This window comes from Lagopus leucura, unplaced genomic scaffold, assembly GCF_019238085.1.
Source record: "Lagopus leucura isolate 7727_CA_CO unplaced genomic scaffold, USGS_WTPT01 Super-Scaffold_100001, whole genome shotgun sequence".
NCBI lineage: Eukaryota > Metazoa > Chordata > Aves > Galliformes > Phasianidae > Lagopus > Lagopus leucura.
In genome coordinates this window covers 49,776,159-49,802,626 of record NW_024962262.1, presented here as the reverse complement: position 1 = coordinate 49,802,626, position 26,468 = coordinate 49,776,159, and the positions used below count along the sequence as shown (strand labels likewise).

The 26,468-nt window shown below is 35.9% G+C and overlaps 1 protein-coding gene across 3 annotated transcripts in view; it reads left to right on the top strand.

Annotated features, from left to right (window-relative positions):
• HERC2 (HECT and RLD domain containing E3 ubiquitin protein ligase 2) overlaps nt 1–26,468 on the top strand; it is a 103,869-nt gene that overhangs the window by 23,534 nt on the left and 53,867 nt on the right. For 2 of the 3 annotated variants that reach the window (XM_042866359.1, XM_042866357.1), the window contains exons 5-38: nt 1,714–1,933; nt 3,373–3,473; nt 4,266–4,422; nt 5,216–5,326; nt 5,632–5,803; nt 6,383–6,556; nt 7,155–7,343; nt 7,938–8,089; nt 9,366–9,523; nt 9,946–10,059; nt 11,333–11,584; nt 12,363–12,556; nt 13,082–13,282; nt 13,999–14,227; nt 14,298–14,422; nt 15,498–15,676; nt 16,380–16,564; nt 16,676–16,831; nt 17,149–17,334; nt 18,007–18,177; nt 18,284–18,387; nt 18,489–18,639; nt 19,250–19,464; nt 20,002–20,134; nt 20,243–20,370; nt 20,494–20,689; nt 21,250–21,386; nt 22,042–22,215; nt 22,294–22,430; nt 22,521–22,672; nt 23,082–23,273; nt 23,879–24,066; nt 24,534–24,726; nt 25,369–25,551. In XM_042866359.1, coding sequence (XP_042722293.1) covers nt 1,714–1,933; nt 3,373–3,473; nt 4,266–4,422; nt 5,216–5,326; nt 5,632–5,803; nt 6,383–6,556; nt 7,155–7,343; nt 7,938–8,089; nt 9,366–9,523; nt 9,946–10,059; nt 11,333–11,584; nt 12,363–12,556; nt 13,082–13,282; nt 13,999–14,227; nt 14,298–14,422; nt 15,498–15,676; nt 16,380–16,564; nt 16,676–16,831; nt 17,149–17,334; nt 18,007–18,177; nt 18,284–18,387; nt 18,489–18,639; nt 19,250–19,464; nt 20,002–20,134; nt 20,243–20,370; nt 20,494–20,689; nt 21,250–21,386; nt 22,042–22,215; nt 22,294–22,430; nt 22,521–22,672; nt 23,082–23,273; nt 23,879–24,066; nt 24,534–24,726; nt 25,369–25,551 — 5,709 coding nt within the window. The remainder of the gene's footprint in view (nt 1–1,713; nt 1,934–3,372; nt 3,474–4,265; nt 4,423–5,215; nt 5,327–5,631; nt 5,804–6,382; nt 6,557–7,154; nt 7,344–7,937; nt 8,090–9,365; nt 9,524–9,945; nt 10,060–11,332; nt 11,585–12,362; nt 12,557–13,081; nt 13,283–13,998; nt 14,228–14,297; nt 14,423–15,497; nt 15,677–16,379; nt 16,565–16,675; nt 16,832–17,148; nt 17,335–18,006; nt 18,178–18,283; nt 18,388–18,488; nt 18,640–19,249; nt 19,465–20,001; nt 20,135–20,242; nt 20,371–20,493; nt 20,690–21,249; nt 21,387–22,041; nt 22,216–22,293; nt 22,431–22,520; nt 22,673–23,081; nt 23,274–23,878; nt 24,067–24,533; nt 24,727–25,368; nt 25,552–26,468) is intronic. The other variant, XM_042866358.1, reaches the window with a different exon arrangement.

Genomic DNA, 26,468 nt, shown 5'->3' with positions numbered 1-26,468 from the left:
GTTCTGTTACAAGATAAATGTTAAGTCATGCTTTAGGTAACAGCATTAGCCTCAGAACATGTAGCAATTTTAATTTTGCTTCTGAGTAGTGCTAATACTTTGCAACTGAGACTTTTCCTTCAAAATTGTGGTTATTGACCTCAAAGTATGCTGGAGCTTCAGGCTGCAAACTAACATATTAATCCATTAAAGGTTGCCAATAAGCTTAAACCAAACAAACCAAATGTGCTTTAAGCAGGCATTTGCTTTGTCTTACTTTACATAGGGATCTGAAGTAGTTGTGTGCAATCTCTTGACTGTCAGCCATACCAGGAAATTTTATAGGATACATTTTAAGGACAGTTTGGCTCTTTTGTCATATTCTTCTGTGAATTAAAGTATGGATGTGTGTGATAGCTGCTATTGTTCTTGTCTAGTTTTTGAAGTCTAGATTACAAGGAACACTTTTTTATCTGTTCTTACCGAAAAAAGTAAGTTGTTCCTCATAGATGGAAAAATGCGGACTGTCTCAGGGAAAGGAATCTAACACATGAAATACTGAAATGTGAGTAGCAGTATTGAAAGCAGGCTGGGTTGAGGGCTGACAACAAGCTGTATGCAACTGTGCAATGTGATATAGTGTTAGAAGAGGCCACTTGAATACCCACTCTCCTGGGTATCCGGAGTTGCATTGCAGAAAGGGGACAAAACTTTGATGTATTTTGTAGAATTACATATGAAAAAAAACCTTCATGTCTCATTAGATACAGTTTTGAGCTCCAAAGGCTGCTACTAGTGCATTTCTGTAGCTTGGAAATTGCTACTCCAAAATATGTTTTCTTTTTTTTTTTTTTTTTTTCCTTTGAGGCATCTTTTCACAAACACTGTTACATATATGTAGACATAAAAAGAAAATAAAATAGAAAAACCTCTCTTAAGAAGAAACTTAGTTGATCTTCATCCTAGGAAATAAATCTCCAGAGAACGTAAAAGAAACAGACCAACCAAAAAAAAACCAGCCAAACAAAACTACAAGTCAATCAAACAAGAGCAACAAAACACTGTTCCCAAATTCTGTGTTTTGAAGCTGTTGTTGTTATCATCTGTCATTACATTATTAGGACTGTAGAGTGTGGAATGCTTGTTTTGGTTAGCAAAGAATTAGTTATCTGCTGTTGCTGCACAGGCCACATCTTCAATTTGCTGATGATACCCGTGTCTTTTAAATTTCTTGCATAATTTGTTTCAGAATGCAACCACTTCTTGGCAGTGGCCCTAGAGCTTCTGAGAGTTATTCTATGACTTCTGAGAAACTTAAGATAATGTATATCATTGGAAAATGAAAATATGGCCTCCATGTTGTTGCTTGTACTTAGAAGTCTAGCACTGACGCCTGCTGCTGATAAGAGTTTTCCAAACAAACAAGTTATATGGCACACTTGCATAAATATTTTCTATGATGTTTTCATTTCAGACATGAAATATAAAGGTTCAGATGTATTCACACAGTACCAGTTCTGATGATTACCTTAGCTTTTGTCTAAATATCTGTTAAATATGACTTGTAATTAAGTAATACGTACTGTTAGCATTTGCACATTAAATATAGAAGCAGTGAATTTCACTGGGTTTTACAATTTAGACTTCTGGTCAACTAATGGTTTTTAATTTGTCTTGACATCTGTTGGCAATGTATGTAACAAAGATGAATGCTTATCTTTCTCTGATTTTTAGATGTGAATGAATTGAAAGAATGCCTACATGTACTAGTGAAGGAACAACAGACTCTGGCCACACAAACTGCCACAACAGCTCTTTCAGCTATGCGGCTAAAGCAGAGGCTTGTTATCCTGGAACGTTATTTTATTGCGTTGAACAGAACAGTTCTTCAGGAGAATGTCAAAGTTAAGTGGAAGAGCAATAGTATCCCTCTGCCTACTGTGGACAAGAAAAGGTAACGAGTTGTTGTCATGCATGGACAAGTTTCTATTTCTTAAGGTATCTGGTGCTATCTGCCATACAGTTTTCCTCCTTGGCAGATGTTTACTTATGATGTTGATGGCTTTTATTATAATTCATAGAATGGTTTGGATTGGAAGGGGCATTTAAGATCATTGAGTTCCAACTCCCCTGCTATAGGCAGGGACACTTCTCACAAGACCAGGCTTCTCAAAGCCCCATGCAGCCTGGCCTTGAATGCTTCCAGGAAGGGGGCGTTCACAGCCTCACTGGGCAACCTGTTCCAGAGTCTCACCACCTTCACAGTAAAGAATTTCTTCCTAATATCTAGTCTAAGTCTACCCTCTTCCAGTTTAAAGCCATTTAACCAGATAGTTTTTTTGACCTAAAAATAGAGAAGATTCTGTCAAGTGAGGCATTAAAAAAACTTGTCAATTGTTGAATTAGACTGCTGTCTGTCTGACTGAACAGTCAATTCAGCCAAGCAAATTTTTGTTAGCTTGTCTCTAGCTTTTAAAATTGAAGGAGACAGTAAGTAGGATTGTAGACTAGTTATTATGGGATTGTTCTGACAGTGATGTCTTTCACTGAACAGTCTATTCTCTGAAGAATATTTTTTGATTCAAAAGAACACTGGTGTATTTAAGTTACCAGACTGCTAAAAATGCCAGTTTAAAATTTCTCTCTCTTGAAAGAAGCTCTGAGCAGTTCACTTTCATTGTCGTATGAGATAGAAATAAAAGGATTGTGTCTTCCTAAGAGAAAATGGTAGAGAATTAAAAGCTTGTCAGCTTGATTAATGCGATAATTTGATTAAAAAGTGAAGTTGATAGAAATGTTTTGTGAGGTATAAATAAAAATTCTAGCTATCTCTCTTCGGTACACATACCAATACAGAGGCTGCAAAGTGAGATATGTGAGATAAGTGAGACACAGGACACTTGAGTGGAAAGACAGACAATGAAAAAAGCGATGAAATTATCTGTAATTGAAGGTTCACATAAAAAAAAAAAAGTCTGTGAATCTAGTTTATGCAGCTCAAATACACTAGCAGTATAAACAGCCTGGATAAATAATAAGTATGTGAAGTATCTTACATCTGTGTATTTTTAGTAAAATATCGTAAGTTCACTCTAAGCACCTTCAGAAACTTCTCTTCTGGCAATGATGGCAGTCTGTTTTGTTTGTTCCGTATGAAGCTTTTTGTTGTCAGGGATTGAATTAGTTAGGATGAGAGTAAATTTTGCTTGTTGACATTTTGAGGCAGTTACAATTATTTATAAAAAATGTATAATTATATGTGCATGTATATAGGTAAATTATAAAATTGCCAAGTACATATATTGTGTAATTATTTTCAATCTATGTAGTTATTAAATACATATGTTATAAAGCTGTATAGACACAATGCATATGTATTTTTTTTTCCCTTAGCCCACGACCTGTAGGCAAAGGTGTTGAAGGACTTGCACGAGTTGGATCCCGAGCAGCACTTTCATTTGCATTTGCATTCCTCCGTAGAGCGTGGAGGTCAGGTAGGTCTCCCCTGTAGCAGCACGTTGTATGTATTTTTGATTAGAAGGCAGGTGATCCATTGAATCATGTGTCTGTATTAAATGTATAGCTCTGTACTAATACTTATGTATGTTAAGACTTCCATAGTTGTATTTTATGTTTATAAGATATTATAAAAGCACCACTACTGTTGATCAGAGATGCCTGAGCAGATTGCCATCCAAGCCAATATGGCTGCTGTATTGTCCTGGGTTACTTTTAGGCTTAGCAATACAAATGCAGTTTTCATGAAAAGAGTACGTTATTAATACCAGGTTTCAGAAAACTTAGATTTATTCTTCAGACAAGATAGGTCGCAGTGTAACTTCAGGATAGTAGTAGTTCAGAAAAGAATTTTGGAGCAGTAGTGTGAAAACTGTACTTAGTTTGTGTATTGTCAACATCTGTCATGTTTCAAAGGCTGGCACTCAAAAGTTTGACACATGAGAACTGTCACATTGACTTACCTATTTGTCTCAGTCTGTGCTGTTTGTTCAGATTGCAACAGTTTGGAACTTTGTCTAGGCTAGTTCTTTTTCTGAATACCTTAGCAGATGCACAGTGGGACAGGCTGTTTTAAGACTTGTCACCTTTCTGAATGCATTTTTTGTGAAGCAGGTTGTTTTTCAGAGGTCTTGCAGTCAAAATGTTTGTGTGAAAATTGAGAGCTGGTATATACATATTATTAAGTAACTTGTAACTTGAGACCAAGAAAACCCCTGACAAAATTCTGTATTAAAAGTTTTTATAGCTAGTACTCCTATGATCCATAGGTGAAGATGCAGACCTGTGCAGTGAACTGCTACAGGAATCACTTGATGCACTACGAGCTCTTCCAGAGGCATCCCTTTTTGATGAAGGGACAGTATCTTCTGTATGGTTGGAAGTGGTGGAAAGAGCTACTAAATTCCTAAGGTCTGTTGTGACTGGGTAAGTTTATTTTTTTTGAGTATTGCTGAAGTATCTGTTTAATGGCAAACTTGCATCTCCTACCAAATGATGGTATAAGCAGAATATTTTATGAAAAAATAAAAAGATAAGTTTTCTAATTTTACACCAAACAAGTAAATGGTATGTAAATTGTTGAAATGAAGCTCTTTAAACATGATTTAATTCTTTTAACTTTTTAAGAAAAATTTAAACTTGAGTATTCTGAATCACTCTGCATAGATCCTCCCTAAAAATATTATTAATGTAGGTTGTATCCATAAAAAGGAAGCTTGTGGTGATACGTTATTTGTGTACACTTAATTGTGCCTTTCCAGTGTAGTAATATAATGCAGACTTCTATGCATAGACGGGGAAATAAAGATACTCCCTTTAGACTTGAAGCACTCTCCTATTTTACCTACTATAAGATGACTCTTAAATGTGCTCTTTTACAGTTGTTACAAAAAATTTTCTTTTGAATACTGCAAATACATCTCTATAGTAAATATTACAAGGAATATTTGTGTTTCACCTGTGAAAATGTGTTTTTCACGTTCTTAGTATATTTAAGAGAGCTGAAGAATAGACAGTGAAGCCTGGGGCAATTTAAATTCTAGTGTCAGTCCAAAAAGTTTCCTTAAGAAGAAAAGCTAACACTTTCCATGTACATTTTCATTAACAATTTTAAATTATTCTGTAAGTTTAGTGGTTTTTGATGTGTGGTATTGTTTAAGAAATATCTATTGTTTCTGGTTCTTTCTTAGCTAATGTAAATCGTTTGATTTTTAAACAGAGATGTGCATGGAGCTCCCAGTACCAAAGGACCAGGGAACATTCCATTGCAAGACCAGCACTTGGCACTTGCTATATTGCTAGAACTGGCAGTGCAGAGGGGCACGCTAAGGTGAGTAGCATGAGCACTGATTTTTTTAGCCATCGTTGTTTATGGAATGCCTTGAGCAATGCCTGTCTTCAGTTTTCTTTGGTTTTATGTAATTATGACTCAAAGCACACAAACATTTTCTGCAATGCAGTAAAGTTAGCTAGATTGCAAAATGCATTTTTGATATTTTGATCCCTCTTTCAAATGGAAAGATGTGGCTGCTTATATTATAAAATTAAAAATGTAGAAAGTAACTTATCTTAACCTAAAATGGTTTCCTGAGAGATGTTTACTAATGAAAGATGTAAACTTACTTTCTCTTTCAGCCAAATGTTGTCTGCAGTTATGTTGTTGCTTCAGCTTTGGGATAATGGAACAAGGGAAACTGATAATGAGCGATCTGCACAGGGAACAAGTGCACCCCTTCTACCTTTGTTACAAAGATTTCAGAGTATAGTGTGTAATAAAGATGTGCCCAATTCTGAGGAAGAGATTCAGGTACTTATCCTTGGTTTATGCATAAGGGACAAATTTTATTGGCTGGCTAAATTAACTTCAAACAAAACTATCCAAACAAAATTTGGGCTTTAACAATAGTATTTTCCAAGTGACGTGTGTGTGTGTGCACATGTATGTATGCATTCACTAGTGTTTGGTTTTCTTTGTACTTCTGTGTTTTTGGAGATAGGTGAAGGAACTCCATAGTATAATTATGGGTAAACATTGTGTTCCAGAGCTAATGCTTTTGTAATAAGTAATTACAGACATGGCCTGTTATCTTTTCTGCATATTTGAATTGTTTTTATATAGTTAATTCTACTACAACTTTCAGCAAATATTACTGAGATTGTGAGTGTAATAAAACTACTTAGTGCATTTTATCAACTTCCTGTTTTATTCAGTTATTGCTACAGTTACCACTATATTTTCTCAACGTATGCATTTGAGATTTCCCTTCAAGAAAGAGCATGTGCAGAGTTGAATCTTGTGCAAATACTCAACTATGTTCTTTATCTGTATGTGTAGCAGCATGGAAATACTAAAATATTCTTCCGACTGCTCTTTTTTCTTTTTCAGCTGCTGACCTATCCTCTGAGTCCAAATGAAAGTTTTCTTAGGTATCTGACTTTACCACAGGACAATGAACTAGCAATTGATCTGAGACAAACAGCTGTTGTGATCATGGCCCACTTGGATCGTCTTGCCACTCCATGTATGCCTCCGCAGTGTAGCTCTCCTACATCTCATAAGGTAACTTATGCAGCATCAAAGTTAATGTATTTCCTAAAATTATAACTAGTTTTCAGTTTTAAAGTTAGCAACTCTAAAGATTAACTAATTTTCCTTCTTTATTTTCACAAAGTAACTTTGAGTTGCCTAAATTTGTTTCGATATCTTTAATGGCATTCAGAACTCTCTGAGTCAGCCTAAGAATGTAATTCTGTGGTTTGGGAAGCATTCTTTCTTACCACAACTCCAAGGCTAATTCAGCTGTGTGCTGTGTTTTCAGCTGTTCCCATTGTTTATCAGAGAAAATTCCCAAGACCAGAGGGAATATGTTGGGTGTTTGACAAAACCAACAGTAAAAACCAACAAATTCAGCTACCTCAAACCCTAGTTAATGTTTAGCTTCCCATGTTGAAAATCTCTGTATGCTTGATTCAGATACTTATAGCATGTTCTGTTACAGGTTAAACTGGATAAAATGCATGCAAATCTTTATTTCTGATACCCTGTTAATAGCTATGCTTCATTGACTACTGACAGCAAACAATAATAATCTTCTACATGCATTTTAAATAAATTGCATGTTTCAAAATGAATGCTTACAGAATTTCTTATTTTCTAGGGTTCTTTGCAGGAGGTCATTGCTTGGGGTTTAATAGGTTGGAAATACTATGCTAATGTGAGTGGTCCAATTCAGTGTGAAGGACTTGCCAGTCTTGGTGTTGTGCAGATTGCCTGCGCAGAGAAACGTTTTCTGATATTATCTAGGAATGGGCGAGTTTATACACAAGCATACAACAGTGATACACTGGTGAGTTTTATCTGACCTTTTTCAAGAACGTGTTCTCTTAGGCATTATGGCATACCGTAGGTCTGCTGTTTAAGTATCTTGGAAGAGTAGCTGAATGCGTGCTGATTTTTGTGAGCTTTTATTTCTGTTTTTGAATTTTCAGAAGCAGTGGCTTCTATCTCTTCTGTTGGTTTAATTAAATGTATCTAATTTCCATAGTTTCTGTCAAGCTTGAGGATTAGGGTACAGTGATAATTGCTTTCACTGATACGCTGGCCTTGGAAACAGCGTAGAAATTGACAGATATTAAATGTATTTTAGCTCGGTAGTATAACACCATTCTCAAACTGCAGTTTCTCAAACAAAAATATTTATCACTAAGATTGCCTCTAAGATAAACAGAATTTCATTTATATAGTTATGACTTTGTACGTATTGAAACAAAATAACTTCAGACTATAATTTTTATCAGATTTAAATAGTAGTTTGGCGCTTTTTTTCCTTAAGCTTACATTGATTTGTTAGATTTGACATGTTTGATAAAAGCTTAAGAAAAATATTTCCTGGAATACGTAAGAAATTGTTATAAGCTAATTACTTTTGTTTGTGTCGCAGGGACCACAGCTGGTGCAGAGTCTAGCTTCTAGAAATATTGTGAAGATTGCAGCACATTCTGATGGGCATCACTATCTTGCTTTGTCAGCAAATGGTGAAGTTTTCTCTTGGGGTTGTGGAGATGGTGGAAGACTAGGCCATGGTGACACAGTGTACGTAATAAATAAACAATTTTTTTTTTTTTTGCCAGTGGTTTGAATTCACACTATAAACTGTTTGGTTGTGTATACAAGTGCCCATAAGAAGTATTGCTGAAATACAGCACTCTACAATGAGTCCACGAGTGAAAAGTGTGATTCTCTCTGATCACGATTTGTTAAAGGATGCGTGTACTTTTTCAGTCATTATCTGGCAAATTAGGCAAGTAAGAGATTGCATTGTTAATAACCATATTTCAGATGCTCTTCCAGTTGTATGGTTGTGACCATTTCAGCAAGCAAATTAGTTCTGGCATAGTAACTGACCGTTCCTATGTACATAAGGCGTTACATGTTTTGTAATGATTGCAATTTGTTTATCAAGAATTGCTTGCCATAATGACAAAACGTGTAACACCTTATGTACATTCTTCAGACAGTCCCATTAGGTAAGAAGATTGAGATTCATGGCCTCAAAGTCTTTGTTACTATACTAAACAAAACAAGGTAAAATATAACTGTTAGTCCAATTGTTTTAATAATTTGGTTTGGTAGTTTACTAAATATTTCAGATTTATGTTAAACACTTCACTTGCAGATATGGTATTAAACCAATTCTTTCTGCATATTTTCTAATTCTAATATTCTTAGTTCTGTGTTTGTGCTACTTTCTGAAGTACTTGTAGGTAGGGGGTGTAGTAGTGAATATACTGTTATGAGGCCTTTTATTCATGGTTTTATAAATCTACAGTGCATTTTTCTCTGGGAACATTGATTCAGGTGTCACTGTACGATCATCTTTACAAATGCAGTCATGTTACATCATTCCTCTTCTGTCCCCCCCACATTGAACAATAACATTGATGTCCTCCTCTTGTGCAGGCGCTGTCTTTGTAAAGGAGTATTCTGTAAGAGTGCAAGATATATTTTAGTGGTTGTATCCTCCTTCAGAATTGAATGTCCTGTAAAGTATTGAATTACTACACTAGGATTAGAACTGTCATAAAATTATTTCTTCAGAAATAGCATTTAAAGGTAGTAATTTTTATATTAGGCTAAATTATTTTTGAATAACACTTCAGTAATGCAATTAGAAATACGAATCTTAGTTGTTGGACATCCCTTAAGTGGGTTTGTATGCTGTTAAACAATCTGAACTTTATTTTTGGCTTATAACTCTATTTTGGTGCTGCTGCTAAGATTTGTAGGTAGAATTGCATCAGTTACTTTCTAATAAATATGGCCCACCTTTATCTACTCGTCAGAAATATGTTTCCTTCTCTTTCAACAGCCCTCTGGAGGAACCAAAATTGATATCTGCTTTGTCTGGAAAGCAGGCTGGGAAACATGTTGTTCATATAGCCTGTGGAAGCACTTACAGTGCAGCCATTACTGCTGAAGGAGAGCTGTATACATGGGGACGAGGAAACTATGGCAGGCTTGGTCATGGTATGTTAAAATCAGTTGTTTGTCGAGTAATTGTTAGTGCTTCTTTCAAACATTCTTTTATTCAATCTACCTATGACTGATTTGAGAAGCCTGAATGGTTTCTTACATTGTGAGAAGGATTGTATCAAAACTGCTAAAGCTCTGAATTCTGGATGGGGAAGAAAAATCTGCATTGTGTTGTCTGTTCCCTTCCTTGTGAAGCAAAAGCTATCTTGTAAGTTAAATCTGTATTGGAGATCTAAGAAACCATATGGGAGCTCAGTCATGATACTCAAATCTAAAAACAAATAACTCCCCCTCTTACCCCCATTTCCTCATCCGCTCAAGCAGCAAAGCATTCAAAACCAACCAAATAGAAGCAAACAAAAGAGCTCATCAAGCCATATTGGTTTTATTAATCAGAGAGCTGTTTTGTTTTGAAGGTTCCAGTGAAGACCAGACCATCCCAATGCTGGTCACAGGGCTGAAAGGTCTCAAAGTTATTGATGTATCATGTGGAAGCGGAGATGCTCAGACTCTTGCAGTTACTGAAAATGGTTAGTAGCAAAATGAAACACTTAAGCTTAACTTTTTCTTTTATTCTAAATATGCTTTATTTCATTCTAAGCAGATAGTGTGTTTATTTATAGTGGCTTAAATTCTTTAAAAATTTAAAGCTGAAATTCTTTTTGGGGAGATACATATATGTACATTTATCTATTTTACGTATATTCTGTGCAAATTTATATGAACATGTATATATTCAATATATTCATTTAGAATGTGAAAATTTTTGTTTAAATTTGTTTTGTATACTTTCCAGATAGCTATGTAAGTGTATAATAGACAAACAAAATATTAGTATATATACATCTACATTTTATGCATTGTCTAATTAACTAAGTCATGTTGTCACAACAGCAAGATTTTTTTGATTGTGTTGCCTACATTAACCCATGGGAAGGGCCAAAGGGAGATTCTATTGGAATGGAACTTCCCAGCATCTCAGAACTATATGCCGAGTTTGAGACAGATTCAGAATCTGAATTTCACTATGTGAGGTTATGCACCCAAGTCATTCTTTAGAAGGGAAATAACTCTTGAAAGCTAATTGTTCTACTAAAATGTAACTGCATGTGGTGATATGGTGATATGTCTCAATTTAAAAGCTGAGATTTGCTCATCCAGGAAGTGAAAACCCAAATTTTTTTTTTATTTTATTTTTTTTTTAAACTGATGCCCTTCTTGCATGCCTCCATTGCTTATCTTACAGTATCTTACAGACTAACTTATATAAGGAATGAATACAATCTGGAGTGTAAAACAAAGCTTTCTTTTCAGAAATTTCCTAATAAAGGCTTGGATTCAGTAGTGCATTTCAAAAGATGATAATAATAGACAATGGCACTTTTCATTTCATTTTGTGAAATTGATTGAATGACAAGAACTGAAAATTAAGAGCTTTTGCAGACAATTTGACCCTTCACTGTGGAAAAAAATATTTTGCAAGTTCTTATGAACTGTAGTGATGTGATTTGCAACAAATTGTCTACTGCATATGCTTTTCAGAAGGTCTTTTTGCATTTGATGAACTTTAAGTGAGTTACCCTTTTTTGCCTACTTTTGTCAACATGAGAACTTCTCAGATCAGGAGGCACTGTTCAGATCTTTCTCATCCTTCTTATTTTCATGAACTACTCCTAAAGTATAATTTGAAAATTGTGCTAATTAGAGAATCTCAGTTTTGAAGAACTTGTTTGTCAGAGCAGATAATTCTTTAAAATGAAAAAGCAGTGCAATATTTCTGATTTTCTTTCTCTTGTTTTAAAGGCCAGGTGTGGTCTTGGGGTGATGGTGATTATGGAAAGCTAGGAAGAGGAGGCAGTGACGGCTGCAAGACTCCCAAGTTGATAGAAAAGCTCCAAGACCTGGACATTGTCAAAGTACGCTGTGGAAGTCAGTTTTCTATTGCTTTAACCAAAGATGGCCAGGTTTACACCTGGGGAAAAGGTGACAATCAGAGACTTGGGCATGGAACAGAAGAACATGTTCGATATCCCAAACTACTGGAAGGCTTGAAAGGTAATTATCAGAGGTGGAAAGTATTTTGTTGCTGATGGAACCTTTAACTGGACACTAATGATCTAAACGATAAGAATGACAGTACCATATACTCTGCTGTCATATTTTGTGCTGGTGGCATTGAAAAAGGTAATCTTTTCTGCCTTACATACCTTTGATTTCAACAGGCTCACAGCCACTGTGTTAGGACAATTTTAAATGCTGCTTGTCTTTATGTTGTACTTGTCCTAATGCTTTTCTTTTGTTAGATTCACAGAAAAATTCTTGTATAAGGTGTATTTTTTGTATTGTTACACAAGTATTTTTCACTGGTTTGTTACAGGGAGAGTTATTTCTTGAATCTGATAGAAACCTGTAGTTCTGTAGGAGAAGATGTGAAAGAAACCTCTTTAATTGCACTGTCTTTCCTAAAACTTGTTCATATTCAGTGTGTGGTCTAATTGAAACTGATGAGTACAATTCAACTTCACAGTCTCAGTGTATAGGTGGGTAGATCTTCTAAAAAACCTTTCCTGGTAGTATCCTAGTAGAAGGGGTACAAAATAGAAGCAGTTTGTTTTGAACCTGTGGACTTTCACACTTTGGTCGTTTCTTAAGAAACTTGAAGTATTTCCTTGATTTTTCTTTTGCTGTACTTTTCCAGTATGCTACTACTAGCATCTATAATATGCTGACATGGAAGTACAGCTGTAATTAGCACAATTCGCCTTACCTCTGATATTTTTCTGTTAATGATTGTAATCTAAGTTATGTTTTCAATATTTGACTTATTTTTCAGGAAAAAAAGTGATAGATGTGGCAGCTGGATCTACGCATTGTTTAGCACTGACTGAAGATAGTGAAGTGCATAGCTGGGGGAGCAATGATCAGTGTCAACACTTTGACACTTTACGGATCACTAAACCGGAGCCTGCAGCTCTCCCAGGATTAGACACAAAGCATATTGTTGGAATTGCTTGTGGGCCTGCTCAGGTAAGTTTTTTTTTTTTTGATTTGTTAGTTGTGATTTGTCTTTGTCTTTCTCTGGGATTCGTTTTGTATGCTAATCCCAATCTCTCTTTCGGTGCTTGCATGACTTCTCTTATTTTTTATTCTGAACAGATGAAAGCTTGGTAAAAAACAAACCATATGCAATTGCTCTGCCAAAAATAGATGACTAGCTTCCCCTCTGCATATTCTGAGAAATACTGATATTCTTCCACTCCATCCCAATACAGCAGTTGAAAACTTGCGTAGCTGAATGCTTACTCCAGCAAAGATAGTGAGATATTTGGATTGCCATAGCAGCACTTTGGAAAATGTGATAATAATGGGATTAGTAAGGTTTTGTGTATATGTAGAGATGCAAGCAAAGGTTTCTCTTCATCAGACGTGCTAATGTAATTTCTTCATCTTCTTACTGTTACTGTTCAAAAGCAGGAGTGTGAAACTATTATCTATTTTGTTCTTATTTTTGAGAAATAGCAGTTGAATTTTGCGTTTCTTTTCAATTTGTAGAGTTTTGCTTGGTCATCGTGTTCAGAATGGTCAATAGGCTTGCGGGTTCCTTTTGTGGTGGATGTTTGCCCCATGACGTTTGAGCAGTTAGATCTTCTACTGAGACAAGTGACGGAGGGAATGGATGGCTCTTCTGACTGGCCTCCTCCTCAGGAAAAGGAATGTATGGCTGTGGCGACATTAAACCTTCTAAGGCTTCAGGTACCTTCAGTTTCTTACATATTGAGCATTCAGTGAAATAAATATTACAGGAAATTTGATGGACAAATATAGCAGATTTAATGTGCTTTAAAATGTTTTTATTGATTAGAAAATGAAATAAATACAATATCACTTTCTATTCTCTGAAATTTTGCAGCTGATGGTTGTTTTAACTGTGTCTTACTTTTCTTTACAGATGAGAAATATCTCTATCACCTCCATTTCCCCAGAAAGCTTTTCTTCTTTTCACAGCGTCTGGATCTTATTAAATACAAACTATAAATATAAAATATAGATGGCTTAGGCTTTTTATGCTCTTTAGGATTTTGAGCATTTCTGATACTTTTAAATAGCATTTCCACAAGTTTGTGTCCTCTTTAGAAGACACCTATACTTGCTGAAGATGTGCTACTTTTTCTAGTGTAATGTAGTAATGGAGAAGATGCTTACATTACTCTTCAGGTTATTAGGGTTCAGAATTCTAGGGGTATAGTTCGTAGTCTCTGGGTACTCATTCAAATTTAGTACAAGTTTATGCAAGCTAGCATTTTCCCATTAATTTTCACAGATTTGCATATGAGATGTATTATATCTCGGTCAGTGAGCTTACTCACTTGCTCTAGGACTGACTTGTTTTTTCAGTTCCGTGTCTCTGTGTTGTTAAAATTTGCCCTTATTTTTCTTTCTTGTTTCTCTTTCTTTGTTGTTTTTTTTAGCTTCATGCTGCCATTAGTCACCAGGTGGATCCAGAATGTCTTGGCTTGGGTTTGGGCGGTATACTGCTCAATAGCCTTAAACAGACAGTGGTAACACTTGCAAGCAACGCTGGTGTTCTTAACACTGTGCAATCCGCCGCTCAAGCAGTGCTGCAGAGTGGATGGTCTGTGTTACTGCCAACAGCAGAAGAGCGAGCGCGGGCTCTCTCGGCGCTCTTACCCAGTGCAGGTTGGTCTTAAGATGAAAAGCTCTTTGGTGCTCTCCTTTCTTGGTCATTAATAGTTTTTTCTGTTCTTAGTTTCAGGGAATGAAATGAATGTAAGTCCAGGCCGTAGATTTATGATTGACCTCTTGGTGGGCAGCTTGATGGCTGATGGAGGCTTAGAGTCTGCGCTAAATGCTGCCATTACTGCTGAAATTCAGGTATGCTTCAACAGCTTGACAGTTATGTATAAATAGAGTAAGAAGATATATCGAGCGGAATTATCCTCTCTTGACCTGAAACTTGAAATGTGAGCCAGTGTTTGTGTGAAGGTATGAATCATGTTCTCCTTTTTAGAAGAGTGTTTCTTATTGTTGCCTACAGTGATGATTTTAGCAACTGTAACAAATATTTTCATAAAGATTTGTGAAAGAGGCATAATTTCACCAAGTCCTTTTTACAGACTGCTGTAAATTGCTGTATTTATGTATGGATATGAAAGTAGGCTAATATATCCTGACGTATGTCCTTTTTCTGTTCCTCTCCACTGTTGGTAAATGTGGGGGGTTTTGGTACAGATGAAATGTGTGCATTAAGTTTTGCTTTATGCATTAGTTTTAGTAATTAGTACCAGCATTAGTGTTTTTGTGTGTTTTTTTTTTTATTTAATATTTAAAGACATGCAAGACCTTTTAATTCTTAACCACGTCTACTAGGACATGTGTACATTATAGTGTAGATCAGAGATGCTTGAATTAGCTCTAGATATAAGCTGGAAGTGATCTAGGTGGTAGGTGGTAGCATACAACACTGCACAGGGTAATTTTGATTCATTGAAACTTGGATAAATTAGTCTTCACAGAGTTCTGTATGTCTGTGTTTCAGCAGCAGATCTAATCCAGGTTCTGCAGTGGACTGGATTTGTTACGTTTATAAATAGAGAGTAAACATGCCTTCATTTTTAAACTGTGCAGCAGGTGCTGTCATGTCAAAACATTCACGGAATAGAAATGAATTGTTAACTTGGTTTGGTGTAAGCAGAATTCTGAATTTGTCTAGCCTTGTTTCCTCCTCTGCTTTTTCTTTTTGTTACGATTGTTCAAAACAAACAAACAAAAAAACCCATCCTGCATCATCCATATGGAAAACAATGTACACGTTTGTCTGGTAGGAATTGTTTCATTTCTGGCATAGGGTGGAAGTAATTTTATCTTATTTTCATGAGTACTTACTTTAGTGAAATGTTTTGTAATACAGTTGCTTTTTTTTTTTTTTTTGCTTGTTTTACATTTTTAGGACATAGAAGCAAAAAAGGAGGCACAAAAAGAAAAAGAAATTGATGAGCAAGAAGCAAATGCGTCTACGCTTCATAGGAGTAGAACTCCACTGGACAAAGACCTTATTAATACTGGAATCTATGAATCTGCAGGAAAGCAAAGTTTACCATTAGTTCAGTTAATTCAGCAGTTACTAAGGTAATTTCGTCAAATTTATTTTATTTTTGAACAGAAGAGCTGTTTAGAGAGACATTTTATAAGGTAGGCAATTTAAGGATGACTGGTGCGCAAACAAATGCAGTCATCTGCTAGAATTTTATCTCCACAGAATTCAAGGTATTGAACATCCTCCTAGCTTGTATGTACCTGTGCCATTCTATGCAGGAGAGAAGTACAGTACTACAATTAATTACCCAATTTTTACAAAGACAGGCCACTTTGCTCTTAAAAGAGTAGGAAGATCTGCATGGATGTATTTAGAACCGAACATTTTGAATTAAGGAGTCCCTCTGGGGCTTTAGATGAGGACGAAATCAGATTTCTAAATTCTTGACAGTGAGAAAGAATTGTTGAATGTGTGACCTTTAAGATGTGAGTATTTAACATATAGTAGAGTACTTCTTCATTAAGTGTGATGGTAGCCATGTAATTTAATCAGTACTGAGACTCTTCTGAACTAGATTATGTCAGAGCAGACTTTTTTAAAATCTATTCACAAAAAAAACCTTGAGTTTTTGGGTACTTTAGTGCAAACAAAGGGGCACCATCCTACAAAAAAAAAATAATTGTGTAAGTTTCTTGTATGTTGGTGAGAAATTCCTGTGAAAGCTTAACCTAGATTTCTAGGGCCTGTCTTTGCTGTCAGCTCTTAAGTACTTTACAACACTTGTGTACCAACCAGGAACATCGCATCACAGACGATAGCCAAACTGAAAGATGTTGCTCGTCGCATTTCTTCCTGCATGGACCACGAACATTTTAGCAAAGAGAGATCTGCTTCTCTGGACCTGTTGCTCCGTTTTCAGCGTCTGCTTGTTAGTAAACTTTATCCAGGAGATTGTGTTGGGCAGGTCCCTAATACATACAGTAAGTTACCTTCAAAGAGGGATTGCCATTTCAGAAGAGTGTGACAGTTTTTGAAGTCTTTCTTAAACACAACTGTGATGGTTTTCTGTGCTTTTCCTGCTTTTTATACAGGTCCTGACCAATTAGGTGTTGGCTCTTTATTGAAGAAATACACTGCTCTTTTGTGCACACACATCAGTGATATACTTCCTGTGGCAACCAGCATTGCTTCTACTAGTCATAGGCATTTTGCAGAAGTATCTTATGTTGTGGATGGAGATTTAACAGGTAGGTTGTTATTAGCTGTTCCCCCTTCCCTCTGGTAAGATAATAACATTATGTTGTAAATGTTCTTGAATGTGTTAAATGTGTTAAAAATAAATAAAAATAAAAAAGGAGTTTTTAATATTTAGATTGGTAAGAGAGAACAAATTTAAAGGGGGGGGGGGGGGAGAAAAGGCTGTTGTACTAAAACATAGAAAACTAAAAATAAAATTAAAACATAATAGAAAGTAGAGTGTGTTGCCTGGTGATTTACTTTCATGATGCTACAAATCCAAGTCTTCAAATATATCTGAATACTGGCTGTGTTTTCCATGCTTTAGGCATCCTTCTTCCAGAATTGGTAGTATCTATAGTGCTACTCCTCAGCAAAAATGCTGGATTAATGCAGGAAGCTGGTGCAATCCCTCTGTTGGCTGGTTTGCTAGAACATCTAGACAGATTTAACCATTTAGCCCCTGGGAAGGAAAGAGATGACAATGAGGATTTAGCATGGCCAGGAATAATGGGTATGTACAAATACTATCTGGACTATTGATTTCTGTTTTCATTAAGTAGCTATGTAAATTGGTTTCTATTCCCAAACATCTCTTGGGAAGGGAATTTTGCTTTACGGCACAGATTTCCATTAACCAATTAATTAGGCAGTATTTCTGCCTGTAAACTCTTAACATATATTTTAGGCATAGGGTTAAGCAGGTTAAATGCAGCTTTTCAGAAAAGTAGATCACAGCATTTAGCATTTTGTGTAATTTACAACATCCCATTTCATTTTTGTGTTTAAAAAATGTGGATTTAGACTTAAACTAAATGCATATACAACATCTTGCAGGCAAGCATGTACTAAACTGAAATAATTCTCAGGAAAATCAAATAGAGCAGCGGTTTGCCAGAACAGTGGTTGTACTGCTCTGCCTCCAAACAAAAAAACAGTTGTGTAGCTGTGCAATGCCTGATCTATCTCAGTGTGACATTGATTATTACTGCATAAAATAGAGCATAGGCACCATTTAATCGCAAACTACACGTACAGGAGTATGTTAATAGTTATTTTGACTTTTGAGCATGTCAAAAGACATTCAACCTTTGAATAGAAGAGTTTAGGATTAAATGACTATTAAAAAGATCTCCAGTAAAGCTTTTCTGTAGATAAATTCTCTGTTCTTTTTATATACTCATAGGTTCATTTTTTACTGGCCAGAGTTGCAGAAATAATGAGGAGGTAACACTTATACGTAAAGCTGATCTGGAGAACCACAACAAAGATGGAGGATTTTGGACTGTGATTGATGGGAAAGTATATGACATAAAGGACTTTCAAACTCAGTCTTTAACTGGCAATAGTATCCTTGGTGAGAATCAGCATCTGAATTCAAGGCACAAATAACTTCTGTTTCAAAGCTAGATGACGTAAACAGGCTATACTATACTACACTCACTGCTTCATTCTCTCATTAGCTCAATTTGCAGGTGAGGACCCAGTTGTTGCTTTGGAAGCTGCCTTGCAGTTTGAGGACACACGAGAATCAATGCACGCCTTCTGTGTTGGCCAGTATATGGAGGTAAAAATGTTATAATAGATGCACAGTTCCTGAAGTAAAGTTTACTTTGCTTTTAGTATCCTACTCCTTACTAGCTTTCAACTCATCCTTCTTTTAACCAGCCTGACCAGGAAGTGATTTCAACTCCAGATCTCAGTACTTTATCATCACCTTTAATAGACACAGAAAGAAATTTGGGTCTTCTCCTTGGACTACACGCGTCTTACTTAGCAATGAGTACACCACTTTCTCCTCTGGAAGTTGAATGTGCAAGTAAGCAAAACTTGATATTGATTTGTCAAAGCATGCAAAAAAAAAAAAAAAAAAAAAAAAAAAAAGCCAAATTAACAGATTGTCTTGAGTTCTTCAGAGAATAGCAAAATTGAAGTTCTTTATTCTTAGCATTAATTACTGCTATGCTCATCAAGGTCCAAGCATTTAGCAAGATTTAGATAAGAATTACATGATAATTTTGAACAGTTAAGCATAAAATGTTTAGTAATATGCAAAAGACAGAATGTTGAGAGAGAAAGCTATGTAACTGCTATCTCTGCAGTAAAGCTCACTCAGTATAGACTGCCTGAAGCATCTGCTGTTGGATTATATCATGTTGAATACCTTAATTTTAGTAACTAGGATGTATACTTTTATATTAATCACAGAAAAATAGTTAAGGCCATATTATCTCTAAACAGGTGATGGCAGCTTTGCTACTTCATTGTTTCCTAGTTATAGAATCCTATTTTAGTCTGAAAAAGCTTCAGCAAATAGAAGATGTGCTAAACCTTCTGTACTGAGCTGTGTGCTTTCATTTCCAGGATTTGTTGAGTCTTGATAGTTAAGCTTTCCTTAGAATTTACATTTGCATTTTTTTAAATTTTAGAATGGTTGAAGTCATCTATATTTTCTGGAGGCTTGCAGACTAGTCAGATTCATTACAGTTACAATGAGGAAAAGGATGAAGACCACTGCAGTTCACCTGGGAACACAACCCCAAACAAATCAAAACTATATTCACATCGATTAACTCTGAGCGACCATTCACAACCCTTTCTCCAAGCTATTGCAGATAATAATATTCAGGATCACACTGTGAAGGTAAGCTCTTGATTATAAAGTGGCGCTAAAGGCTGACAGCAGTGTTATGAAGCATTCTTGTTGATGAGAATTCTCTGAAAGTAATAGCAGACAGTAGTTGTTGTCACTTCAGAATTACTCTTCCGTGAAAGGGATGATCAAGTACGAGTAATGAGTAAGATTTGCTTTAGTCCGCTCAATATTCTAGCAGCACCGCTTTTTTTCTTCTGACTTTTTTGGAGTGGAAGAACTAAAAATCATAAATGTATTCCTATGGGGAAAAAAGTAATACATTACTTGGGATGTCAGGCTTTAGTATTATCAACAGATAACGCTCATCTCTTTTTGAACTGAGATGTGTTTCTCTTAGTATGTGAATGCATTTTGGATGTTAAGTGTATGTATAGCTTAGTTACTGTGCAAATTGTGATATCTGTGACTTTCATGTGTTCATGTGTTCAGGCTGTAGAAGTTATTTAAGTGCTGGCTGCTGTATTTTGGACCCTTTTGTTATGCTTAAAATCAAAGTTAAACAGTGTCTTTTGTGTGTTTTTGTAGGACTTCTTATGTCAAATAGAGAGATACTGTAAACAGTGTCACTTAACAACACCAATCACTTTCCCTCCTGAGCATCCTGTGGAGGAAGTAGGACGTTTGTTACTATGTTGCCTTTTGAAACATGAAGATTTGGGTAGGTAGACTTGTGTCAAAGTTGTTCCAGACAACAGTTTGGACGAGTTTAAATTCTATTCTTCATGGTTTTGGAAATGCATATTCAAAAATTGTGTTTTCCATTAAGGTCATGTGGCATTGTCTCTTGTTCATCCTGGTACTCTTGGAGTTGACCAGGTGAAACACAAAACCTTACCAAAATCTGTAGTGGATGTGTGTCGTGTTGTCTACCAAGCAAAATGCTCACTGATTAAGGTAAGCCACTCACCTACTGAAGTTTAGGTTATTTTTCATTAAGTGGTTTTATTTAAAGTAACTTACACTTTCCAAAAATTGTATATTAAAAAGTAATTGAATCTTCCAATGATTTCTTTACAGACCCATCAAGAACAAGGGCGTTCTTACAAGGAAGTTTGTGCTCCTGTCATTGAACGTTTAAGGTTCTTATTCAATGAGCTACGTCCTGCAGTGTGCAATGATCTCTCCATAATGTCTAAGTTTAAACTTTTGAGTTCTTTGCCCAGGTGGCGGAGAGTAGTTCAGAAAATAATTAGAGAAAAGAGGAAAAAAAGAGGTAAGTCAATGTTAATACTGCATTTTCTTTGAAAAGGTAAAAATGAAGCTCCTTTCAAAGTTTGCTGTACTTTTTGAGATTTGCTTTCTGCTGTGTTTTTATATTGTCAGAATCAATGGTTACATGTCAGTTCTTAGAGGAAAATCAGGCAGGGGAGAGAAAGTTTAAGTGAGGCATGCTTCTTGCATTCCAGCATGTTAAAAGTGGTCCATCACTATCAGTTCTGAATTGGTTTTAGTACAGTTCAACTAGAAGTGGTATCTTATTTAATGCTCGTGTTGTATTAAAGCAGTGTGGTTGGAGAACTGTACAACTGGAAGTCAATGTGAAGAAAAAACACTGAAGTGCTTTCAAATTGGTCTTTATAGATATAAGTTTACTGCAGTTATTTTCAGATCTCATTTCGCAGTAGTTAGAACTAGGATTCACCTAGAGTACTGCTTCAGTTTATCACAGGCAGATCTTATACATTCTGCATTCTCAGTTGATCACGTAAACCTGAAAATGTGATACTGCAAATACTGTCAGATTGCAAAAAGGAGTAATTCTTTTATTTTTAGTGCCAAAAAAATCAGAATCTGCTGATGTGGAAGAATCCAAAATTGGAAACGAAGAGAGTGACTTAGAAGAATCCTGTGTTGTTCCTCACAGTCCTGTACCTATTGATAAAAGGCCCATGCCAATCAAATCACCCAAGGTAGGATATCAGATTTTAGATCAATGTTATAAATGAGAATAACAAGATAAAAGAAAAAAAAAATTAGCTGAAGTGGTGATTGCTATAAATTGACATTTAATATTTCGATAATGATGTTTGGGATATATAACTAAGTATGGTGTGTTGTTTGAGTAAAACTTGGAATAATTCTTAACAATAAGCTTGGGTACTGAAGATATTTAGAATATGTGAATCGAATATGTTCAGAAGTGTTCAAATAAAGCTTCATGTCAGTATTGCCCAGGGATGTGGTGGAGTCACCATCCCTGGAGGTGTTTGAGAAAAGGGTAGAGGTACTACTTGGCATGGTTGAGTGGGTGATATTGGAGGTAGGTGGGTGGTTGGACTAGATCGTCTTAGAGGTCTTTTCCAACCTTTGGCGATGCTATGATAAAAGCAGTGATGAGTTGTTTTCTCTTTTTTTCTCAAATAGTAATGAATTTGAAATTTTATGTAGCCTTTTTAAAGTAAATAGCTAATGAGTTAGTAATAATTTTAGGTTTTTTTTTTTTACTGGCTTTGAAAAATTTCTTTTTATCCTCCTAGTATTTCAAGTTTAGACATGATTTAATGTGAAATAACTTGTTTACAGTAATTTAAATATTGTTTAATGTGTTACCTTCATATTTTACAGGATAAGTGGCAGCCACTTTTGAGTACAGTTACAGGTGTCCACAAGTACAAATGGCTGAAACAAAACGTCCAGGGCTTGTATCCACAGTCTGCACTCCTTAACACAATTGTTGAATTTGCGCTTAAAGAAGAGCCAGTAGATGTAGAAAAAATGAGAAAATGTTTATTAAAACAGGTAAAGTGGATGAAAATGGGCTTTAATGTATCAGCAATTTATAGAAGTACAATATTTTTTTCTTTTTCCCTTTTGCAGCTGGAAAGAGCAGAAGTTCGTCTAGAGGGAATAGATACTATTCTCAAATTGGCAGCAAAGAATTTTTTGCTTCCATCTGTACAATATGCTATGTTCTGTGGATGGCAGAGGCTTATTCCAGAAGGAGCCAATATAGGGTAAAACTTTTTTATTTTTTTCTTAATTTTGCTTTCACAATTCAGTGAGGGAGAGGAATACTGAACTTCTGTTGTTTTTCTTATGTAAAGGGAACCTCTTACGGACTGCTTGAAGGACGTTGATCTGATACCACCTTTTAACAGAATGCTCCTAGAAGTAACTTTTGGAAAACTGTATGCATGGGCTGTTCAGAATGTCCGGAACATCTTGCTGGACGCCTCTGCAAAATTTAAAGAGCTAGGTGAATCTCTTTGTTGCTGTTGACTGGGGATAAAACTGTTTTAAATTAACATAATTACATTTTCTGAAGTTCTCAGTAATTTAGAATTTTAAAATTAATTCCCTTGCTTTCTGCTGAGAAATATTATGACTTCTGGTTTGCGTGTTGTCTGTCCTTCACCGAACCCCAACTCGCTTTTCCATATTTATGAGAATGTTGCTTGTTTTCTAGCAACAGGTTATTGATTAATCATTAGTGATATTTTACCATTAAAATCTTAATTGTTGAAAAAAAGTTCCATGGCAGTTCAGCTTGTAAGTTCTTAAAGCCAAGTGTGGAATCAAGACATACTTTAAGCCACCAATCAAACAAATTTATCTGTTTTACTCTAGCTTCCAAATGTCAACTGGCTTTGTTATTTGTGTATTAGGTGTGCAACCTGTTCCTCTGCAAACAATTACTAATGAGAATCCAGCAGGACCAAGTCTTGGAACTATCCCACAAGCACGTTTCCTGCTGGTCATGCTCAACATGTTGACACTGCAGCATGGTGCTAATACCTTGAGTCTTCTTCTTAACTCTGGTATGCTGGCACTGACACAAACGACGCTGCGGCTGATAGGTATGACAAATTCCGTTTTCTTGGTGTTTGGAAGTAATCATGTTTAAGTAGTGAATCATGTAGATTGGGTAGATAAACATGTAAAGATAGTACTCAAAGCTATTCACCTTTATCTCTGCTACAAAAAATAGGTATGTAAGTGGAAATTAACTAGAATTTGGGAGCGATAGTGTAGTTTTTATGGAAACATTTAAAACTGCATACACTCAGTTTCATCTGTTTTACCTATTCTCAGTCTGAATATTTAAGCTTCCTTTGTGAGATCAGTTGGCTTATGGTGTTTTTTGACGTGACTCAGGTGCTTCTTTAACTGGTTTTCTTAGACAGTAGGAAATAGTTGTTTCTGTACTTATCTGGATTTTTCATATGAAGTTCTTTCCAAAAAGTTTCTGTGAGACAACCATTTAACTACTGCCTAATAATGTTAACAGTTCATCAGAATTAAGTATTTAGAGCCCCTTGCATTCAAAATCATTATATCCGTTTATTTCTAAAAGTTATTACTACTTTCATATCACAAACCTTATTTGTGGCACAATTGAACTGTGACAAATGTCATTATAAAAATTTGGATTTTTTTATTTTTATTTTTTTATTTTTTTTAGGACCTAGTTCTGACAATATTGAAGAAGATATGATTGCATCTTCTCATGGAGCTTCTGCCACAGTCCTAGAAGAATCAAGAAAGGAAACTACACCAGTTCAGCTCCCTGTCTCTGGACCAGAGCTGGCAGCCATGATGAAAATTGGTACCAGAGTGGTGAGAGGGGTAGACTGGAAATGGGGTGATCAGGTACAGCCTCTTTCATACAGATTTGGGTGTGTTAAAATATAAAGTCCATATGTTTTTAAATTTTATGTCCTAATGTTTTTACATTCCAAAGTTTTGGAGCCTTAACACAAAATAGATTATTTGTTTAATTTCATTTTTGGAGATGATTTTTTTTTCTTTTTTTTTTTTTCAAGTGAGAAAGTTCTGAGTCATGATTTGAAATTAAATAGGACCACATGCTTACTGCGTAATATCCAATTTGAGCTAAGTGTGTGGCACTTACGTTGTACACTGTAAAATAGATCAAATGATGAATATTGCTGCAGTTCACTGGATAATTTCCTTGGGGATTCTGAAATGTTTTTCTACTATACACCAATTTTTGAAATGTTGTTGAATGTTTACTGTTAGCAGCAAAAAAGTGAAATAGAACTTTGATTATGAAATAGTATTGTTAATTTATAACCTGAAGTGTTCTATTCTGTCAGGATGGGCCCCCTCCAGGTTTGGGTCGTGTAATTGGAGAATTGGGTGAAGATGGCTGGATTAGAGTGCAATGGGACACTGGAAGTACAAATTCCTACAGAATGGGAAAGGAGGGAAAGTATGATCTCAAACTAGCTGAGCCACCACCAGCAGCTCAGCCCACCACAGAGGATTCAGACACTGAGGATGATTCTGGTAAGGAAAAACAAACCAAAAAAAACCCAACCAAACTAAGCTGTGTGTGTGTGGTTTTTTTTTTTTTTTTAAATAAATAAATCTGGAGGCACAGTTTCAGTTGAGTTCAAAAACTGACATTTTAAAATATGAAAAAAGCTGCTCTTACAGGAGAAAATGTTGCATGTAACAAGAATAATTTAATAGGTGTAGATTTCTGACCAGAATCTTTCTTAAAATATCTTTACCATGACAAAAGAGGATGGAAAAGGTTAGTGTCGTGTTTGTTGCATATTCGTGGGGCCAAAGAAAACAAGATTATCCAATAGAAATAGTTTGTTACTGTTATTAGGAGAGGTATATGTTGAAACATTTATTTATGCCATTCTGAAGTGTGGTTTTTACCCAGCCTAACTATATAGTCTATTCAGATTTCTTGCCTGTTCTTCCCATCACGTTCTGAATTTCTTCAAAGTAGTTTATTGCTGGAGCAAATGTTTGAATTATTTGCACAAAATATCTGGTTTATAATTTGCCCTTGTAATTGGAAATAATTGGAAAATATTTGTTCTGAGTTTCTCATATCTTATTTTTTCAGAGCATTTTGAGGAATAGCATAACTTAATACTGTTGTATTCTTTTGCCTTTTTTGTCTTCCTTCAGAAGGTGAACAAGTTGAAAGGAATCTTCACCCTACATCCATGATGTTGACAAGTACTGTGAACCTCTTGCAGACATTGTGTCTCTCTGCTGGTGTCCATGCTGAAGTCATGCAAAGTGATGCTACTAGGACTTTGTGTGGTCTACTCCGTATGCTTGTGGAAAGTGGTACAATAGATAAATCAGGTATATTATTTAGTCATAGTCTGATTCAGCAATGTTTCTGTTTTGTTTATTGCCCAATAAACTTCCTCTGGTGCTAGCTCTTAATCTTTTAAGGCTAAAAAATGTGGTTTTGGATGTTTAATTGTTGGTAGACATGATAAGTTTTCTTAGAACATAAGCAGGAGTAGCAGGAGAAATGTGTGAGATGCTGAGATTAGGATGTATGCAGTTTGCTGAGATAATGAGTTTCTTAGCACTATCTCTGTTTTTGAGAGATTATTGTGACTGGATAAACTGTGTATGTTTCCTAGTTCTGTAATTTCAAGTGTAATGCTGTTTAATTTTTTCCTCTTTTTGAGTAATTAATGATGAGAACTATTTTAAAGGCATATTAATTGTTTTTGAAGGCATATTTGCCCCACCTTGAGTACTGTGTTCAGTTCTGGGAACCTCAGTACAGAAAGGACATTGAGGTGCTGAAGCAGGTCCAAAGAATGGCAACAAGGCTTGTGAAGGGAGAATATGCCTATGAGGAGACAGGGAAGGAACTGCCTGTTTAGTCTGGGGAAAAAGAGGCTGAAGGGAGACTTTATTACTCTCTTCCAATATCTGAAAGGTGCTTACTGTGAGAGCAAAGTTGGTCTCTTCTCACTGGTGACAGGACGAGAGGAAATGGCCTCAAGTTGCACCAGGGTAAGTTTAGGTTGGATATCAGGAAACACTTCTGTACAGAAAGGGTTGTGAAGCACTGGAATAGGCTCCCCAGGGAGGTGGGGGAGTCACCATCCCTGGATGTGTTTAAAATCCGTTTGGATGTGGTGCTCAGGGACATGATTTAGCGGAGGGTTGTTGGAGTCAGGGTAGTATGGTGAGGTTGTGGTTGGACTTGATGAACTTTGAGTTTTTTTCCAACCTGAGCTATTCTATGATTCTGTGAT